This window comes from Papio anubis, chromosome 17 (assembly GCF_008728515.1).
Source record: "Papio anubis isolate 15944 chromosome 17, Panubis1.0, whole genome shotgun sequence".
Lineage (NCBI taxonomy): Eukaryota > Metazoa > Chordata > Mammalia > Primates > Cercopithecidae > Papio > Papio anubis.
In genome coordinates this window covers 29,099,984-29,119,928 of record NC_044992.1, presented here as the reverse complement: position 1 = coordinate 29,119,928, position 19,945 = coordinate 29,099,984, and the positions used below count along the sequence as shown (strand labels likewise).

The 19,945-nt window shown below is 48.1% G+C and overlaps 1 protein-coding gene across 6 annotated transcripts in view; it reads right to left on the bottom strand.

The window, feature by feature from the left end:
• HNF1B (HNF1 homeobox B) overlaps positions 1–14,715 on the bottom strand; it is a 61,469-nt gene extending 46,754 nt beyond the window's left edge. For 3 of the 6 annotated variants that reach the window (XR_639160.4, XR_639161.4, XR_001896403.3), the window contains exons 1-4: positions 13,176–14,715; positions 7,990–8,189; positions 2,143–2,407; positions 169–404 (exon numbers count right to left, since the gene is read on the bottom strand). Coding sequence is in view for 3 of the 6 variants with exons in the window: in XM_003912886.4 (XP_003912935.1) it covers positions 169–404; positions 2,143–2,407; positions 7,990–8,189; positions 13,176–13,519 (1,045 nt within the window). In the remaining 3 variants the exon portion in view is untranslated. The remainder of the gene's footprint in view (positions 1–168; positions 405–2,142; positions 2,408–7,989; positions 8,190–13,175) is intronic. The other 3 variants (XM_017950693.3, XM_003912886.4, XM_003912887.4) reach the window with 3 other exon arrangements.
• Between the last annotated feature and the right edge of the window lie 5,230 nt (positions 14,716–19,945).

The following is a 19,945-nucleotide window of genomic DNA, read 5'->3' as shown; positions in this document are numbered from 1 at the left end:
AAACTGATCAGAGCCACACATTATTTCCAGGGGAATATTCTGGCAATGAGAGAGCAGCCCTAGGATCACCTCAAAGGATTTGCTCCTCTGAAAACCCTTAAACCAGGTAAGATCCGTGGCGAGAACCAGGATGGGTTGCTGAGGCAGTGAGGCCCAACCTTTGTTTACCTGACAGCTTGTTCGGAGGAGAGGAGCTGGGCTGGTGGTGGGGGGAGCCGTGGGAGAGCAGAGGGTTCAGGCTGTGAGTCTGGTTGGAGCTATAGGCGTCCATGGCCAGCTTCTGCCGGAATGCCTCCTCCTTCCTGCGGTTTGCAAACCAGTTGTAGACACGGACCTCAGTGACCAAGTTGGAGCCCAGGCCGTGGGCTTTGGAGGGGGACACCCCTCGCTGCAAACATTCTGCCCTGGGGATGGATGGAGGGGAGATGGTGAGTGAGGGTGGCGGGGGGACTTGTTGTTGTTTGGCCACAAGCACACAATCACAGCAGTCTTGGTTGGGAGTGTGAATGGGCCGTGGGCAGAATGGAAGGCTGAGGAGGAGAGGCCTATGCAGAGAAAAGGCCAGTCCATGGAGTGATATGATGAAGATGGCTGAAGTGGGTCTGAATGCAGGGACAGAGCAGGCTATGCCGCCCTGGGAGTCAGGGACTTAGGCTCTGGTGTGGCTCCCGAGGAGAAGAGAGCAAGCTGGGGACAGGCAGTCCAGGGGAAGGTCCAGATGGGGCTTCCTGACACCTCCTTATTTAGCCATTCTTCCCACCACACAAAAGGCAAAGCCCTTCGCTGACTCTGTCTTGAATGCCTTCAAAGCACTTCAAGAGGATTTCTGGTCTTTTGGGGTTTGAACTCCCTGAAAGAGTGCCAGGAAGCAAAATGCCTTATACCCTCCAAAAGGCAGGCAGGGTGGGGTCCAAAGCAGGGTGCATTGAGATGGCCGGTCTCTAGCTTTATCAGGGCTGGTGAAACCTCAAACCCAGGTGTGAGAGATTCTTAGACACTACTGGTGCTGCAAGGCATCTCATTAGTCGGGGTACGGAGCACAGCCTGAGGACTCAGTGGGAGTACAGGCCTCTCTGCTTCCCAGCCTGACTTCCCTGGCTGCATTCTTTCCACTGCCAAGGCCAGCCCAGCCCAGAGACAGAGAAAGCGCACACAGGCCTTGGCCAGACCAAAGAGCTGAATTTTTAAAAAGTCAATACTGGAGTCAGGGAGAACAGGGCAGGAATGAAGTAAAAAGATTTCCCAAGGTTTTCCAATAGTTTAAAAAAAAAAATAGCTGGGCCCGGTGGCTACAGCCTATAATTCCAGCTATTTGGGAGGCCAAGGCAGGAGGATTGCTTAAGCCCAGTTCAAGATCTGCTGGGCAACATAGCAAGACCACATATGAAAAATAAATAAATAAAATAACACATAGTTTTTGTTTGTTTGTTTGTTTGTTTGTTTTAAAATAGAGATATGGTCTCGCCATGTTGCCCAGGCTGGTCTCAAACTCCTGGGCTCAAGCAATCCTCTGCCTTGGCCTCCCAAAGTGCTGGGATTATAAGTGTGAGCCACCGTGCCTGGTTGGTAGTTAACATGTAAAAAGAACTCTGTTGAGTCAGTGGGGGCAGAGTAGACTGAACAGATCTGACCAATTCTTACTCTCCTGCCAAGCTTCCTTTTGGACCACTGCATGTCTGACAATTGGTAGAGGCCAGATCTAGGGTCTGTGGCTAAGGGAGAGTTTTATCCTGGCCTGTATGGAGGTCGAACACAAAATTTTCATTTCACAGGTATCATATTTTACACCAGCATTCTCCAGAGTATCTTCCCTAGAATAATAATTCATGGGATTGTTTGTACTCTACCAAAGATTCCGGAGTTAACAACACATTCAACAAAGCTAACTGGTTTTCTTGACTGCAGGGCTTCTCAGAGCCTTTCATATATGTTGTGACTCTCTAAGGGGAAGTATCCATATGCTGGTTCTCAGACTTACTGACTAATGAATTGATATTGGGGTTCTGTGGAACATACTTTGAGAAGCCCTGATTTAGCCACACTTATCTGTATAACTAGTGTCTCACTATCCCAGGACCGAGGGGAGGGATCCTGGGTCCCTGTGCTTGCCCACCTGCCCAGGTGAGCTTCTGGTGGTGTTACCTGTTGCATTCCTCCACTAAGGCCTCTCTCTCTTCCTTGCTGGGGTTCTTTTGCCGGTCGTAGGCCTGGTACAAGATTTGCTGGGATGCGGGCCCCCATTTGAACCGGTTGCGGCGCATCTTCTTGTTGGTGGGCTCAGAGCAGGCATCATCGGACTGCCCAGGCCCCTGGCTCTGTTGACTGAACTCTGGAAAGAGAAACAGCAGCTGATCCTGACTGCTTTTGTCTGTCATATTTCCAGAACTCTGGACTGTCTGGTTGAATTCTGAAAAGAGAAAGGAGTAGATTTGATAGGGTCTGTAGCCTTCACTCAGCAGACAGACAGACAGACAGACAACGGACGAAGACACATTTATTCCCCTCTTCTAACTAAGCTTTGCAACCTGCTCTCGCTGCATGTGGAGCTGGAGACGGGGAGGCCTCAGCACAGGCCTTTACTGCCCACCTCAGTTGCTCCAGCGAAGCCACCCTTTTCCTTTCTTTGAAGGAGCTCAAACATAGCCAGCCATTGTTTTAAGAAAATTATTTTTTTTTCCCCTTTGGCTCACTGGCCCTCAGACATGAAGCAACACTCTGCATCCTGAACTCTTGTATTTGATGTCAAGTGGGTGAGCTCAATCGAGTCTCAGATCCAGGGGAGAACTGCTCAAAGGTACAATTTATACTTGCACAAATATTCAGAGGCTGTAGATAGCACTCCCCACCTCTCCTCCCTCTTCCTATATCCGAGGTATCTACATTATAAAGTCAGGTTTTTAGAAAAACCCCAAACCTTTTGAAACATGCTTTGAAATAAATATAACTGGAGCTCTGTATTGGAAAGAGAAGATGTGCTTTAGATCTCAAATAATTTCAAAGACTATAAACATAGGACCCGTCTGGGAGTGGTGTTTAATTAGCTGGAAATGATGCTCCCTGTCTGTCTAATTCCTTGGGTCCAGGAATACTGTGACCCTCAGGAGATTTTTCTAGAATGAATGAGAGCCAGCAGCTTAGCCCAGTGGTGATGCCTTAGCCTACATGGTTTAATGAGATTTGATATTTACATTACTGAAGAAGAAAGCTTTGCTGTCCTCGTCTTCACATCTGCATGCAGCAGGGCTCATTGGGGTGATTAATTCCATTTTACAGATGAATAAACAAAGAGGCTAAGCACTCTGCTGAGCAAAGACACATAACACATTTATTTCCTAGCTCTGGGTCCCTATGTTCTAGATCTTAATGTCTTTTTTTTTTTTTGAGACAGAGTTTTGCTCTTGTTGCCCAGGCTGGAGTGCAGTGGTGTGATCTCGGCTCACTGCAATCTCCGCCTCCCAGGTTCAAACGATTCTCCTGCCTCAGCCTCCTGAGTAGCTAGGATTATAGGTATGCGGCACCATGCCCAGCTAATTTTTTGTATTTTTCATAGAGATGGGGTTTCATCGTGTTGGGCAGGCTGGTCTCGAACTCCTGACCTCAGGTGATCCACCCGCCTCAGCCTCCCAAAGTGCAGGGATTACAGGCGTGAGCCACTGCACCCAGCCTTAATGTCTTTCTTTCACAGTTCCTGTAATTACTCTCACAGGTCACAGAGAGTGGAAAGTTACCACCTCCCTTTGTGATAAGCTCTGAATGTGCCATCATTTACATGCTATCCTTCTCGTTCTTTTGGACAACTGGATCAAAAATCCTCAAGGTTCAAGTCAGGCTACTACTTAACGTTTGAATCCCCTCTACAACCCCCCACTGAGTGGCCCTCCAGTCTATATGCCTCCAGCAGCAGGGAACTTGCCACCTATCTAAGGCTCATGTCCATTTTGGTCCATCAGGAGGAACGGTTAGGGCCCCTAGCCAGCCAGGACTTGGGAAACTGCAGGTGGTGTTGGGCTTTGTTTAACTGTGGACTGATGGTGACACTGTGGCCTTTGATTTGGCCCATTTAGAACCCTGGAGGATTCTTAGGCCACCTTAGGGCTCTGTTTTCAGTGGTGCCCAACAATGCTACTATAGACCTGACAGAGTCCCTGCCAAACGGCTAGTGGGAAGTCACTGCTAGTGGGATCATGTGGGACCCTAGCTTAATTCCCTCATCACTTAGTCCCCCCCAGCTGTGGGATGAGACTGACTGAAAGCTTAGGGACACTAACTAGCCTTTCAGAATATCTACCCCTAGTCAGGATGATGGTGATGTTGGCCCAAATTCCTCTGGGGGTTAGACTTTTTCTTTTTTTCAGACAAGGTCTTGCTCTGTCACCCAGGCTGGAATGCAGTAGTACGATCATAGCTCACTGCAGCCTTGACCTCCTGGGCTCAAGCCATCATCTCGCCTTAGCCTCCCAAGTAGCTGCGACTACAGGTGTGCAAGCCACCACACCGGACTAATTAAAAAAATTATTTTTGTAGAGATGGAGTCTCACTATGTTGCCCAGGCTGGTCTCAGACTCCTGGCCTCAAGCAGACTTCCCACCACCTCAGCCTCCCAAAGAATTGGGGTTACAGGCGTGAGCCACAGTGCCCCACCCGATTATACTTTTCAAAGTGCTTTTGCCCCTGTATAGTATTTGGCTTCATAGCAGCTCTCTAAATGCAGTTACTTGAGGGGAAATCAAAGGGAGAGGAGACGTCCCCTGCTCATTGAGGTCTGTCACGGTGTCTTCCCTCCTCCCTGTAGGCCCTGTGTGGCACCGGTGGAGTCACCAATGGCCAAAGCCAGTGTGGATCATCCCAAGGGCCTGGGAGCAATGCGAGATTTTTTCATTTAATGTGAACAGGCACAATAACGGTTAACATGTATTGAACCATTTCTACGGTGAGGTATTGTGCCAAATCCTCTGAATATATTCCTTCATCTAATTCTTACAACCTCTCCATGTGAGAAGTATGGCCATCTCTATTTTACAGATTAAGAAACTGAGGTTCAGACTGGTTAAGTGACTTGCCCAAAGTCATGTGGACTTGGGGCAGGAGCCTGGACATGAGCCCAGCCTGCAGGCTTGCAGACTCCTAACTACCACCCTGTGCATCGCCTCTCACTAAAAACAAAACCCAAGCAATGTACCCGCAAACCCTTCAGATCTGACTTGTGTGGAGGTGACAAAACCGACTCCTGAAGCTTTGTGTCTGGTGGGTGTGACACTCTCGCAGCTGCTCCCTATTGTGGGGGCTGCCTCAGTCTCTCACCTGCCCTTTGAGGAGGTAGCAGCCTGAACAGTGTTCAGAACTCAGTGTGTCCTCAAATCAGCCAGGTGGCTTTGCCTGTAGGTGCTCAGAACCACTCAGGTTCCACTGACCTCAGGGGCTTGGCTCTAGCCTCTCCCAATTTTTGAAGAACTAGACTCCCACATTTGCTCCCTCTAGCCACCACCAACTCTTCTCTACTTCCCTTCAGATTAATTGTGTTTGGGGAACAAAATGTCCATTGCCCATGAAAATTATCTTGGAGAAGTTAGCTTCAGTAGTCTCTTTATAGGCTTGGGGGCCAGCTTGGACAAGGAGGTTCTATGTGTGTAGAGAGGCCCATGAATATTACCATTTGTTATTTTTAGTTTTTCAAGGAAATTTGTAATCATGTATCATTTTGTATTCTCTCCCCTCTCTTCCTCCTTCTCCTCACCCCATTCACTTGTGTCCCTCTTTTATTTCTCTTACTTCCTGATTCTTATATTATACTTGCATGTCTTGTATTCATCCTTCAAGACATGATTTGAATGTCACCTCTTCTAGGAAGCCTTCCATGATATCTCCAGGCAATTTAGCAGTTCCTCTGCTGCCCCTTGTGTATATCTTTATAACAGCTCTTAAAAAGTGAATATCATTATTTACTCAAACGTCTCCACTTCTTCACTGGATGGCAGGTAAGTCCCTGGAGAAAAGAACCTATGTATTCCACACCTTAGCATAGTGTTTGGCACATAGTAGGTGCCTGTATAATAGTTACAGAATAAAGGACTGTTTCTTAAGCTTTTATATTTCATGTGACTTTAAAACAAAAATAACGGCCAGGCGTGGTGGCTCACGCCTGTAATCCCAGCACTTTGGGAGGCCAAGGCGGGCGGATCACGAGGTCAGGAGATCGAGACCATCCTGGCTAACATGGTGAAACCCCGTCTCTACTAAAAATACAAAAAAAAAAAAACATCGCCCAGCATGGTGGCGGGCGCCTGTAGTCCCAGCTACTTGGGAGGCTGAGGCAGGAGAATGGCGTGAACCCGGGAAGCGGAGCTTCCAGTGAGCTGAGATCACGCCACTGCACTCCAGCCTGGGCGACAGAACGATACTCCATCTCAATAAATAAATAAATAAATAAAAGAAAAATAACAATAACAACAATTCTCTTGACGAGGCTGTTGTCTTTGTAAAATGTCCCTTCCTCAACTTCTTGAGAAACTTTCTGGACCGCTGTCTTTTGAGAAGTTTCCAGTCTGCCTTTCCTGCCTCCTTCTCCTTTCTGAAGAAATTCTCATTGAATACAGAGAGGCAGCACAGACTGGAGATGCTACATAAAACTTAAATAATTGGGCAGGGCTCAAGGGTTGTTGGGTCTTCGGAGACAATGGCTCCTGAGAATTTTTTTAGGCTTTCCAGGAACTATACAGAGAGTTGCTTCATGTCAGAAACACAAATTCTTAAAGAGCTAGTCACCAAGTATGGGGGGCCAACCCATTCTTGGAAAGGTCTCCCGCTCTAAGCAGCAAAGAGCTCTCACGTTACTTCTTCCAATGTATTCATGTAATGCTCCCAACAAAAGCACAAACACCACAATATGAAATGAACACCTAAAACCCTTCCTTTCACCGGCCCAGGGACATTGAGACAATAAATACTGAAACAATCACTTCAGAGCAGTGTGTAACAGAAAACAAGAGTCATTTTAAAAAGAAAGAGGGAAAAAGCCCAACCCAGAAAGTGGTGGAAACTAACATCTTGATAAAGACAGAGAAGCTCAGATAAAGCCAGAGGATAGTGTGTGGGGAGAGTGAAAACCAATACAAAATTTTCCAGGGAAAGGATGGGATCAAAGTAATGAAAGTCTAATGTCAAAGAATACTTTCCTAAAATACAGGCAGTATGTCATTCTACTCTTGTTATCCATATGCAGTTCAAACTTCCCTAGACTTACTTCAAAACAAAAACTTTTCAGAATAATTGGGTGGTAGAAATCTTGGGACAGAAAAAAAAATTTGGGATGGGAACAGGAATGATAAGAATTGAGGAGTCAGAGTTCCAAATGCAGACACTTTTCCTGTGCCCTGCCTTAGCCAGAAGTAGCTTCTTCAGGAGCAGGACCACCAGCTGAGGTCCCCACACTCGACCAATTTTGGTAAATGTGAGCAAACACCTTAAATTGCCTCAGGATTCAAACCCCTCCTCCAAGAACAGGGTGAAGTTCTGAATATATCTCTCTATACAAATGCCTTCTATTGTTGATACTTTTTCCAGAGAGGAGGAAATTGTAATAGTAATTCATATTATTGACTGCAACGAAATGTCTTCTTTGGAAATTGACTGTTGGTCATGTATCAAGGGGAGAGACTTGGCTTTCTCTGGGGGAAGATATTTCACTCTGCCACCTACTTGGTTTCAAAGAGGAGGATGTTGGAAGGAGGGACCAAAAAGTTTAAGCTAGGCTGCTTACACTAACAGGCTCCTCAGAGCAACTGGCTGGGTAGCAAGGGGCTGTGACCGAAGAACATGATAGAAGCCAATCCATTATACAGCAACCACCAAGGCTGAATCTACTTGCCAGTTTCCTTATATCTGCTAAATGCTCACAGGGCCTTGTTGATGAAAGGGAAACTGAGGCAGCCCATGGGGTGAGAGGGCAAAGGTCACTTCAGGCTGAGGCAGAGGCAGGATGAAAACACTTACGTCGGAGGATCTCTCGTTGCTTTCTGACGTACCAAGTGTACAGGGCAGCACGCTTCTGGGTCTTCATAGGGGTGCCCTTGTTGAGATGCTGGGAGAGGTGTGATTGGTTCAGGCCGGTGACATCGACCACCTCCCTCTGGGGGATGTTGTGTTGCTGCATGTAGCCCTTGATCATTTTAGCAGCCCTCCAAGGGTCCTCACTAGACAGACAAGCAGATGGTTAGGGTACTAGCGGGAGACATCTGGGGAGAAATATTCTCTTTCTAGGGGGTGCTACCTATACTCTATGCAAAATTCTGAATTTTCCACCCATCTAAGCTACAACTTTGGGATAGACATGAGGCCAAAATGGAAGCTAAACAGAAGAGAAGGTGGCGGGCGGCCCCTGTATGGTACACCTCACCCCTTTCTTCCGAGGTTAGCGGGCAAAAGAGCACTTCCCATCTTCAGGAATAAAAAAGCACCACCACCACTCTCTCTTACTAAGCAAAAAGAAAAGCTCTTGTTTTATTTTTATTTATTTATTTATTTATTTATTTATTTATCTATCTATTTATTTATTTATTTATTTTGAGGTGGAGTTTTGCTCGTCACCCAGGCTGGAGTGAAATGGCATCTTGGCTCACTGCAACTTCCGCCTCCTGGGTTCAAGCGATTTTCCTGCCTCAGCCTCCCGAGTAGCTGGGATTATAGACGCCCGGCACCACACCCAACTAATTTTTGTATTTTTAGTAGAGACAGGGTTTCGTCATGTTGGCCAGGCTGGTCTCACACTCCTGACCTTAGGTGATCCATCTGCCTCGGCCCCCCAAAGTGCTGAGCCACCGCGCCTGGCCGTTTTATTTTGCTTTTCTTCATTTTCCTGGAATGTGGGAGATTTAAAAGGCAGGAGGCCAACTGGAAAGTGGGGATGCCGTTAGCTTGGGGCTGGACTCACTGATCCTACAATGAAGTGGGGATAGCACCAGTTTCTGAATCTGCCCAATTTTAGCTTCAACCTCTCCTACATTATTTTCCTTTTGAATGGGGATCTCCATTTCTTATAAAACAGGGGTGAAATGTACGTGTTCACCTTCTGAGAAGCAAGGAGGGTGTCTTAGCCAAATAGTAAATACTTTTCAGAGTTTTAGAAAAGTTTTCCAGAATACAATGTTGTACCTCCTTGGGACTGGAGGATCACACCACTGAGGTAAGGCAAGTAGTTAAAAAAAAAAAAAAAAAATCCACAGCCCCACCTTCCAGACAAAATCTACTAGGCTAATGGGGACAAATAATTTCAATTTCGGACATTAACAATTTTAGATGCCTTGTTTTCCTGTATTATCGTGTTTCTCATAAATTTTAAGCACTGGGTAAGAACATGATTATACTTTTCATTTCTCATAAACACGGGTGTGTAAATTGCTAATTTTAGCACCTTTGAATTTTATTTGTCTAGAATGGTTTCAACTTTGCCAATATCTTTTCTTGCTTATTGAACAGATGCTTTGAAAAGAGAGATATAATTTAAAACTAGAAATTAAGAAAATACTGTGAAGCACAGAACAAAAGTACTAAAGAAGCAATATATACACATTTACTATTTATTTAATGCAGGTACATATTTAACTTACAAAAACCAGCACCCCATTACTGTATGTTGATGTATGTATTAGCTCAATAGAACATGGAAAAAAAAAAAAAAAAACGAAAGGGAAAACTAGTTTCAGGTGAAACAAACAAACTAGTTTCAGGTGAAACAAACAAACAAAAAAAAACCAGTGTAAAGTAGAGGCTGAAATAGATACAGCATTGCAATAGAATAAGCAATTTTATTTCTAAATGGTGCCTTTAATATGTCAAATAAAATTAATTTGTTTAATGAATAAAAATCCAGTAATTGAACATATTTTGCAAGCATTTGGGTAGTTGTGATTGTTTTATCAAGACTTTGGTATTAAACTCGTGAGAACACAGGCTTTGATAGAGATGTTTTTGAGAAATGCAAACTTTTATATTAATTATATATAAAAACGAGTTTCTCAAGTATTTACAAAGGTACTTTCCAAGTACACAATATAAGGAAGTAACAACAAGAACAAAAAATGAGAAAATGAGTTACAGTTTCAAACGTGGAGAATTCACATTAAGAGGAAAATAATGTAATAAACATTTTAGACATATCCTTGTAAACATCACAGATCATTTAAAAGCTTATTTCCGGTGAATATTTCCACAGATTTTTTAGGGTGGAAAAACACTTTCAATGGTTACGAACAAGAAACTTCGAACCTTAGGGGGAAAACTGCATTTTAAAAGTTAATATTGCTTTTGCAAATTCTTCGGCTATTTTTCTTTTGTTTAATTGCCTTTACCTGGGTTCATTTGGTATGCCTAAGAAACCTAGAAAAATAGGGTGCTGTTGTAAGTGGGAATGGTTCTGTGGAAATAGTGAATTAGTTCACCAATTGGGAAGGGTAAAAAAAAAAAAGCCCCCAAAAACCTTATAAATGATGGCAAAACCTTTTAAGTCCGACTTAAAAAGAGAGTGAGGAGTAAGATGGCGCAGTTACACCTTTACAGCTCTCTGACCCCAAAATTCACGTGTGTTCACCGGCAAGAGCCGGGAGAGTTGGTTATTTATTTTTTTTATTTGAAAACACAGCTCAGGTTCAGGGGTTCCTAACACGGAGAAAGGCACGGGTCCCGAAGAGCGCCAGCGGCCATTGTGTCCCAAGCGCAGGTGTCAAACGCCGGCCGTGGCGCCCGCAGGGTCCGTCCCGCACGCTCCTTCTCAAACAATGACTTTGCTGCCCACGAACAGAGAAGCCTGGATCCCAGCGCAATCCGCGGCGCGTTCGTTAAGGAGCCCAACTTTGGCTTCTTACAAAGCAACCCACTTTCTAGATGCCCCCGGCGCGCCCGCCTCGAGGCCGCGAGTAAGGCCAGCTCCGGCCGGGAGCCGGGGACCGGGAAGCGCGCAGTCCGGACCTTCCTTCCCCGCCTTTCTCTTCCAGGTTTACTAGAATTCCAGGAACTCCAAAATACGACTTCTCTTTCTCTTTGCTTTTCGTCTTAAGGGAACACAGTGAGCAAAAGAAGGGAGTGCGTTTGCCCGGGGGCTCGGGAGCCCCCTGTGCAATGACCTAAGGACCGCTAGCGATTTCTTGAAAAATTACTTTAATCAAGTCCTACGCTCCCGGGAGCGGGGGAGGAAAGGCAGCACCCGCTCGGGACGGGAGAAAAAAGCCTCCAGGTCTGTCCCGCGTCTCCAACTCGGCGAGGGTCTCCGGCTCCCCAGTCTCCCTCCCTGCCCTACTGGGGTCTGGGGTTTTGGGGAGGGAAGAGGGGTGCTGGGGTCTGAGGACCCTGGGCCGGGCCTGGCTTTCCACTGGCCGGGCCTGCGGGTGTCGGCGACCCGGGGGCTCCGCGGGCGGCTCGGGCGCTCAGAGAGCCCGCGTCCGGCGCCGGGGCGGCGGGGCCACGGGGCCGCACGGGGCGCCTGGCTGGGTGCGCCTGGCTGGGAGCGGCGAGCAGCCCCGTGCCCGCGTTTTGATTTCCTTTCCCTTCTAAGCCGCGTTTACAACTTCACCAATGAATAACCCGCCTCTCTTTTCAACCTAATCACGGCTCTTTGTGTATCTTTCTGTTGATGATTTATAGAAATAAATTAATAACACCCCAACTCCACGTGCTGCAGTTTATGTTACGTCTCAGCTGCGTCCAGCCCGGCGCGGGGCTGGGTGCGGAGGGGCGCCCCGGGTCTTTCTAGCGCCGCGCTAGAAAGCGGCCGCCTGCGGCCGGGCCGGAGGGCCTAGGCCCTGTGGCCCCCAGTGGCCGGCAGTGGGAGCCTGGTTCATCCGCCTGGTTCTGAGCGACCTCCCGGCAGCCCTGGCGCCCCAGCCGCCCCTAGGGGCCACTCTCTCGACCCTTCTTAGCCTCTATGACTCACACCTGCCGCGTCGCGGAACTCTCTTGCAGGAGTTCTCTCCCGATAAGGGAGAAATCACCTCCGGGCGGGAGAGCGGCGAGGGAAGAACCGCAAACCTATGAATTATACCAAAGTGTGTTTGGGGGAAAAATATCTACACGATCCCTGATTGTTTTGGCTAGAGGGCAAACCGCCAGGCCCTCGGAGCGCAAATTCAAATGCAAGGTCATATCCCACCCCAAACCGCCGCTGCGGACGTAAGGCCGAGGCTCAGCCCCGAAATCGCGGCGCTTCAGTGTCCGAAGCCACGCGATGGGCTCCGTCCTAAAGCGGAGTGGCCCGGGAGCGACGTGCGGTCCCAGGGAACCGCTCGGCTCTTTAGATAATTAGTAACCAGCTGTCAAAGCCTAGGGCGGTCGGGGAGGACCCACAAACGATCCCGGCCCTGGGGATACACTGCCAGCCGGCCTGACCTCCTGGGGAGAGGCCGGGGGTGGGCAGCGAGGTCTGGAAACGCCCTCCTTTCTCAGACTGAGACCAGACTCCTTTCTCAGACTGAGACCAAATCCTCTGCGAACTGAGGTCCGAGACATGTTCGCCCCCACACCACCCCGCTTGGTTTCTTGGGCCCCGCGCGGGTCCACCTCGACCCTACATGCAACATGCCCTTTGCAAATCTAAACCGGCGTTGGGGATCTCGGATAATTCTGGGCCTTGCATGGGGGCGGCTAACAAGAGTGCCCACCAGGGAACTCTCCTCCCAGATCCCGGCCCCGGACGCCGCCTGTCCTTCGGCAAAGAACTGCAGGTCATCATGCAGGTCAATGTGTCCGAGGCCGACATGCGGCTTTCCAGACCCAGGCAGCGCGCAGGAAAAATGCGCGGCCTGGGGCTTGTAGCGGCGCGAGCCTCTGCTCCCGGGAAGTCGCAGCGGTTTCACTGCACCCACTCGCACCTTCAGTCGCGTGGGCAAACCTCCCGGCAAAGGGCTCCGCAGCTCCAGTTCTCCCCAGCCGAGCTCCAGCCCCGTGGGGAAAAGCCCCTGGGTCCACGACGCTGGCCTGGGCCTGGGGAGAAGAAGCCCGGTGGGCCGCAGTGTCTTTCGGCTAAGGGATTGGGAAGGGTCCAGGTGTTGGGAGAGAAGCAGAGCGCCCCCCGGGGGACTTCTCTGGTGGGAAACGGGCTTGGCGAGTGTGGTCGGGCGCAGTGTCACTCAGGCCCGGGGCAGGGGCTCCAGGGGTTCGGGTGGGTCCTCTCCTACTCGCTCTGCGCCTACCTGAGCATCCGGTCTACCTCCGCCCGCTGCTCCGCCGCCTCCTCGGTGTTGAGCGCCTGCAGCTCCTTGAGGATGGGAGGTGTGTCATAGTCGTCGCCGTCCTCGGAGCCCTCGTCGCCGGACAAGCGGCCCTTGGCGTGGCCGTTGGTGAGAGTATGGAAGACCGGCTTGGTGTCGGGCTCGGCCCCGCTGCCAGGGGACAAGGGCAGCGTCTCCAGCTTCACCCCGAAGTTCGGCGATGGCAGCAACTCCTCCAAGGCCTGAACCAGCACCTCCTTGGTGACCCCGGAGCTCAGCAGGGCGCTCAGGAGTTCTTGCTGGAGCGACGTGAGCTTGGACACCATTTTCCAAGGACAGAAAAAGAAGGGGGTGAGGGCGTGGGTGGGTGCGAGAGAGGAGGGTGGAGGGGATTTTCACAAGCAAACTCCAAATCCAGGAACCCCTCCACCCTTCAGCCTCCAGACACCTGTTACTCCCCGGGGTCCCGGAGTCTCCTCCGAGAGGAGTCAGAAAACTTCTAACTTGCCATGATCGCCACCATTAGGCCATATAAGATATGCAAATTAGTGGGAAGGGCCCAGCTTTCGGCTGGATGCAAATGATGGTGGGGAGGGGGAAACCCGGAGAGAGGGAGAGCCGGAGGGGCAGACCTGGAGAACAGAAGACCCGGGCCGGGAGCGGGGCTTTGCCAGGGTCCATTCTACTCACGCTGGGGGGCTGGAGACCTTCTTTTACTGGTTCTGCTTATCAGCCAAACTTCAGCTAACCTCTGGACTTGTTAAGCCAGTGCCTTGCAGCCTAGGCGCGGGGCTTTTCCACCCGTTCTCAGTTCCGCTTTAGTCCAGAGAGAAGACACTACGCTTCGGCGTTCAGGTGAGAGCCGGAGGAAGCTGGGGTGCTCGTGGAAGAAGGGGACACAGGAGGAAGCGAAGAGTAGAGACCCTGGATGCGTCCCAGCCGACGCAGGTGGTGGGCCAGGAGAGCCCGCAGGGCGGAAGAGAAACTGACCACTTAGGAAGGGGCGCCGAGGCCAGCGGGGAGGTGAGGCCGCCTTAGGTGGGGTGAGCGCGCCCTGGAGGGACTCCATTTATTTCCACTTTGGTTACTGCTCTCCAGGCCCCAGAACCTCCCTGGCCCGGTCTGGCGGTTTGGGTTTGCAGAGCTGCCCGCCAGAGAGCGTAGACGAGGGTGAAGGAGTCCGGGAGGACTCTTGGAAAGAGACTACTTTAGGGGCAGAGAGAGTAGCCAAAGTGAAGCTCCCCCAGCAGCCGGGCTGCACCGGCGCCCAGCCTGACAACGCCACTGGGGAGCTGGACCCCTGGGGCTCCTCACTCTCCTGTTTAAACCCGATGTCAAGGCGTCTTCGCCTTGGGGGAGGATGGTGAGGCAGAATGGTGAGGCACTAGGATGGTGAGGCAGTGAAAGCAAAGCTTGACCTGCAGCTGGATGGACACTTGCAGCCGAGTGTCCCCCCGGCTCACTCATTTCTGGTTTATTAGCAGTTCCAGAACATCTGTGGTTCCCTGGGCGGGGGACGAGCTCTGCAGACGAGGTCACTGCAGCAGTGGCAGGAATCTTGCACTCCTAGTAGAGAAGGTGTCGACAGAGCTATTGAGGGAAAGAAGTTTTTTTTTTTTTTTTTTGTTTTTTTCCAGTCTGGCCTGGGCCAGGTAGGAAGCCATAGGCCTGGCGGCACTATTGGAGTTTCACCTGCTTCTCCCCTGGAGACCGGCAGGAGGGGAGGGCTGCGCCCAAACCTGCAAGCTAGAACCTGACCTGTAGAAGAACAGAGGAAGGGAATTCTTTGCTTCCACCATACACAGACCTAAGGCTTCTGGGGAGGAGCATAACGCTTCCCTTCTGGGAGCCTCAGTTTCCTCATCTGCAAAAAGGGGATACCACTGATACCTTTTTTTTGGGGGGGGTGTATATTGAGTGAGACCACTTGTGCAACCTCTTGGTCTAATAATAAAGTTCAGCACTTTCTGGTCTGGGAAGATGGGAAGCCAGTTCCCAGTAGTAAAATTGAGTTTCTCTGGAAACTTAGGGTTTTCAGAATTGGTGATACAGCGTTGGGGTTGGAGGGATTGGAGGACTAGGGTTTCAGAATCAGCAGAAACATTGCAAAAGAGTTTCTAAGCACATTTTCCTTCCTCTCCCACCCTTGAAAGATAACTAGGAGGAAGTAAGGTTAGGTTGGGGATAGAGAGGAATTTCAGCAGGAGGAGGAAGAGTCTAGCAGCTCTCATCTGCCTAGGGGCAGGATCTAATCTCTTAGGTGTGCCAGGGCTGATGGTGTAATTGATCAAGTCAGGCTGTTAAGGAGCTAGGATGCCTCTTAAATACAGGGTCTGCTACAGGTGCCTGGGCCACTTGTGCTGAGAGCCAGAAAGAAGGGATGGTTAAGTGCATGGAGCCTGGGGAAGGTTTACACTGATCTCAATCCCTCTTTGCCTGAGACAAGCAAACCCCAAATTCAGGAACATCTCCATCCTTCAGTCTCCAGACACCTGTTACTCCTCAGGTTGCCGGAGGGAGTCATAACTTCATAAAAATGTTGGCTTTTCATTTCACCTTTTTTCCCCTCTAGTTTGTTGTAATAGGTGGCAAATCTTTGCCTCTCATAATTCTGCCCACTGGAAGAACATCCTCTACCTGTCCAGCTTGCCTCAAGAAGGATAATGAAGTGTTCAGAGTAAATGTCCCTGGAGAACAATTTCTTTTTCTGTCTCTCACTCGCTATCAGGATAGAAGCATCAAGTATAATGAAGATCAGTTTCTGTGTTAAGCTGGAAAAACCCATTTAAAAAACAGTAATCATTTCTGTTGTAACAACAAAACTTTGATTGGCAGTTCCAGCTGCTGTGTGCCCCATCTGATTCCCAAGTCTCATTCTCTCTCAGAATTCAGCTGTCAGCAAACCCATTCTTCCCCATACCCCAGCTAACTACGTGAAAGTGCAAGAAATTACACACAGAGGATAGGACACATTTCCTATGAGTGTCAGGTATGTTTTCCAGGTAATCTGGCTATTCACATCCAGCAACTTCCTGTAATGCTCCTTCCTAGACCTACCTTGTAATATACCACTTTGTGCGATATAAGTGCTCAAGTAATTGTTCTATACTGTAGATCTTCAAACAGTTTCACCAATCCCTTCATATGGAAATTTAGAAAGAGATGTGTAAAGTAGACCAGCAGATAGTCTTTCAGAATGCAGGTCACAAATGCTAAGTGAGCTATCCTATACAACTCTTCAGTTAAACTTCCCCCAAATAGAGGAAGACGGAGTAGGATTGAAATAACATCTGTTTATGCTTCACACAGAATAAAGTGATGATGGACTGATATAATAACCCTATTTTAAAGATGGAAAAATAAGATATGGGAGAGTCTCAGGTTGCTTGTAGCCACCTCAGCAAATTAAAGGAAGGGTTGAGATTGGGGCTCAGAACTTTTGAGCAGGGCTTTAGGATGAAAGGGGAAGGTCTCTAGCTGTCATTGTTCTGAGAGATGAGAAGTTGAAAGGAGGATTCTAAGCGGGAAGAGGTGGAGGATACCCAGCAGAGAATAGAGGGCAGGCTTTGGAGTAGTCAAACAGAACTAAACTTGAACCCAAGATCTGCTTCACCTGCTGTGTGACTTCGGGCATGTTACATTATCTTTCTGATCTTTAGTTTCCTTATGTGCAAAATGATAATGACACTCTACTGCGCCTGTGTGAAGATTAGGTGAGTTAGCAACTACAGATTCCTAGAATATGGTGGGCTCTCACGTATTTAGAAAGAAGAGACACATCTTGAAAACACGCTGAGAACTGAGGCAACTGATGTCTTTAGGCTCTTATAGTCCCAGCATGTTTTTGAGAGCTACTGAATTTGAAGAGACCATATCAGTTTTGTCTACTCAAACTAGATGAATTTGCAGTTCATATCCCAAGGTTTTTTTCTTTTTTTTATGGGAGGTGCAATCCCTGGTATAAAATAAGTTGAAATCTAGTTGATTCATCACTCTATGAAGGCGTTCTGGGCACCATGCTGGTCATTCCACAGATTGGCACGTGTGGTTTCTGTGAACTCATCTCCCCTGGAACTTAGCAGCGCAAGTGATATTTTTCTGATTTGTACATGCAGTCTTTCCCCTACTTTTCACGGTTGCACTTCTTTGTTTACAGAAGAGATTCTGGTCATTTCCACCCCCTGCCACTCCACTCTCCCAGGCTTTCTGATTGGTTCACAGAGTATCTAGAAGGCCTCAAAATAAAATCATCTCTAGAGTAAAACATAAATACCATCCTAAGCTGTTCTGCAGGAGATCAGGGGCCTTCTTGTTAGACAGCAGTGTTGCAACCTGGAGAACATTCTAGACTTCAGGGTCTGGAAAGAGCCTGAGGTTCTTCTTCTGGCTACCGTACCCCTTTCTGGGAGATTCATCTCCCCAGGAGTTTTGGTGAGCACCTTCTCTGGGTTTCTGATTCTACCTTTGAAAAATGGCCGGTTGGTTTGGATAACCATTTAGGTCCTCCGACTTTTTTTTTATAATTTGAAATTCCTAAAAGGTCTTAAATTATTAGAGTGTCTACTTGCAGGCCTTTGGGCAGATGGGCCAAGAGCTCAGGCCAGACCTCTGTGTAGTAGTGGACATGAAGCCTTGACCAGCCACGAAAAAATACACCACAGAGAGCAAACCCCATGAGGGGCAGGCATCTTCTCATGTCTTACTCCTCACTGCCTGGAGAGATGCCGATGCATGGTAGATGCTCAAGAAAATGCTTACTGAGTAAATGAACATGTGATTGCCTCTGGACAATACTGTTAAAACTAAATACTTGCCAGGTGTGGTGGCACACACCTGTGATCCCAGTGCTTTGGGAGGCCAAGGTGGGAAGATAGCTTAAGCCCAGGAGTTCAAGATCAGCCGGGGCAAAATAGTGAGACCCTGTCTCTACAAAAATAAAAAAAGTAGCCAGGCATGGTAGTGCGTGCTCATAGTCCTAGCTACTCGGGAGGCTGAGGTGGGAGGATCGCTTGAGCTCAGGAGTCTGAGGTTGGTTCCATTGAACTATGACTGTGTCACTGCACTTCAGCCTGAGTGACAGAGTGAGACCCCATTCTCTAAATAAATAAATAACTACTTTTACCAGACACAAAAGAATCTATACTGCGTGATTCCATTTATATAAAGTTAAAAAGTGGAAAAACGAATCCACGGTGCTAGAGGTTTCTGGGGTGCTAGAAAAGGTTCTATATATTGGTTGGGATGGTGGATCCATCACCAGGCTACATGTGTGGGATTTGTGCATGTTGCCATATGTAAGTTATAAATTAGTATAAAGTAAATTAAATAAATAACTCCAAGTATAAAATGTAAACAGTATAGGGCCGGGCGCGGTGGCTCACGCCTGTAATCCCAGCACTTTGGGAGGCCGAGGCAGGCGGATCACGAGGTCAGGAGATTGAGACCACCTGGCTAACATGGTGAAACCCCAACTCTACTAAAAATACAAAATTAGCCAGGTGTGGCGGCGGGTGCCTGTAGTCCCAGCTACTCGGGAGGCTGAGGCAGGAGACTGGTATGAACTCAGGAGGCAGAGGCTGCAGTGAGCCAAGATCATGCCACTGCACTCCAGCCTGGGCCACAGAGCAAAACTCCATCTAAAAAAAAAAAAAAAAAAAAAGTAAACAGTGTAAATAATCTTCTTATCCCCCTCAACGGTTTACAGTTGATGTTTGGTCCTCCAGATTTTTTCCTATTCATCATTATAGTTAATCATCATTAAGGTCTATAGCATAGTATAGTCCAGGAGTCAGCAAACTTTTTCTATAAAGGGCAAAATAGTAAATATTTTAGGTTTTATGGGCCAGACGGTCTCTGTTACAACTATTCAACTCTGCTCTTATCGACAATACATAAATGAATATGTGTGGCTGTGTTCCAATAAAGCTTATTTACAAAAACAATTAGCTGGCTGCATTTGGCCCATGTGTCACAGTTTGTCAACCCCTGGATAAAGCACTTATGCCACTAGAAGTCCACATGTCCAAAAGGGACCTTAAAATCATCCCCTTTCACTTCTTCCTCTTTGGGATAAGGAAGCAAATTCAGGGAGGATAAATGACTTTCCCAAGAGATACAGCACAGGACCCTGGGAGAATCAGTTCTGGAGTCAGACGGGCCACCTGCTTTCTGGGAGTGTGTGGCCATAACTTTGGGCAAGTTACTAAATTTCTTTCAGCCTTATATTATCACCAAAGGTAAACAGTGATAATAATGGAATTCATACCTTATAAAGTTACTGGAATAATTAAATGAAGTAACACAGAAAAACATCTTGTGTGGGGTTGGCACGAGCTGGGAACACATGGAGTACTTGCTTCATCACAGCACACGGCTCAGAGGCTCCCTTGTGTCCTCCCTCCCCTCCTTTGAAATACAGAGTTTCTGGTCACAAACACTACCGAGTGTCTACTCTGCATGGAGCACTCTGAGGAAATAACAAATGGATACAGGAAGATCCCAGATCCCACCAGTCCCCACCATCAGCTTCCTTTCTAGAAATCCCTTTCGGCTCTGAGCTTTTATTTCCCAGACATGCTGCTATTAGATGATCGTTGCCAGGGAAACTCCCAAAGGTAAAGAAGATTTCTCTCTCATTTTGATTCAACAACCCACATCCTTCTGCTGGGTCATTTTTTAGAAACAGGGTATTCCCAGTAGCTTGTAAAAGATTAAATTAAAAACTGGCTACCTAGTATGATATTAAACTAATA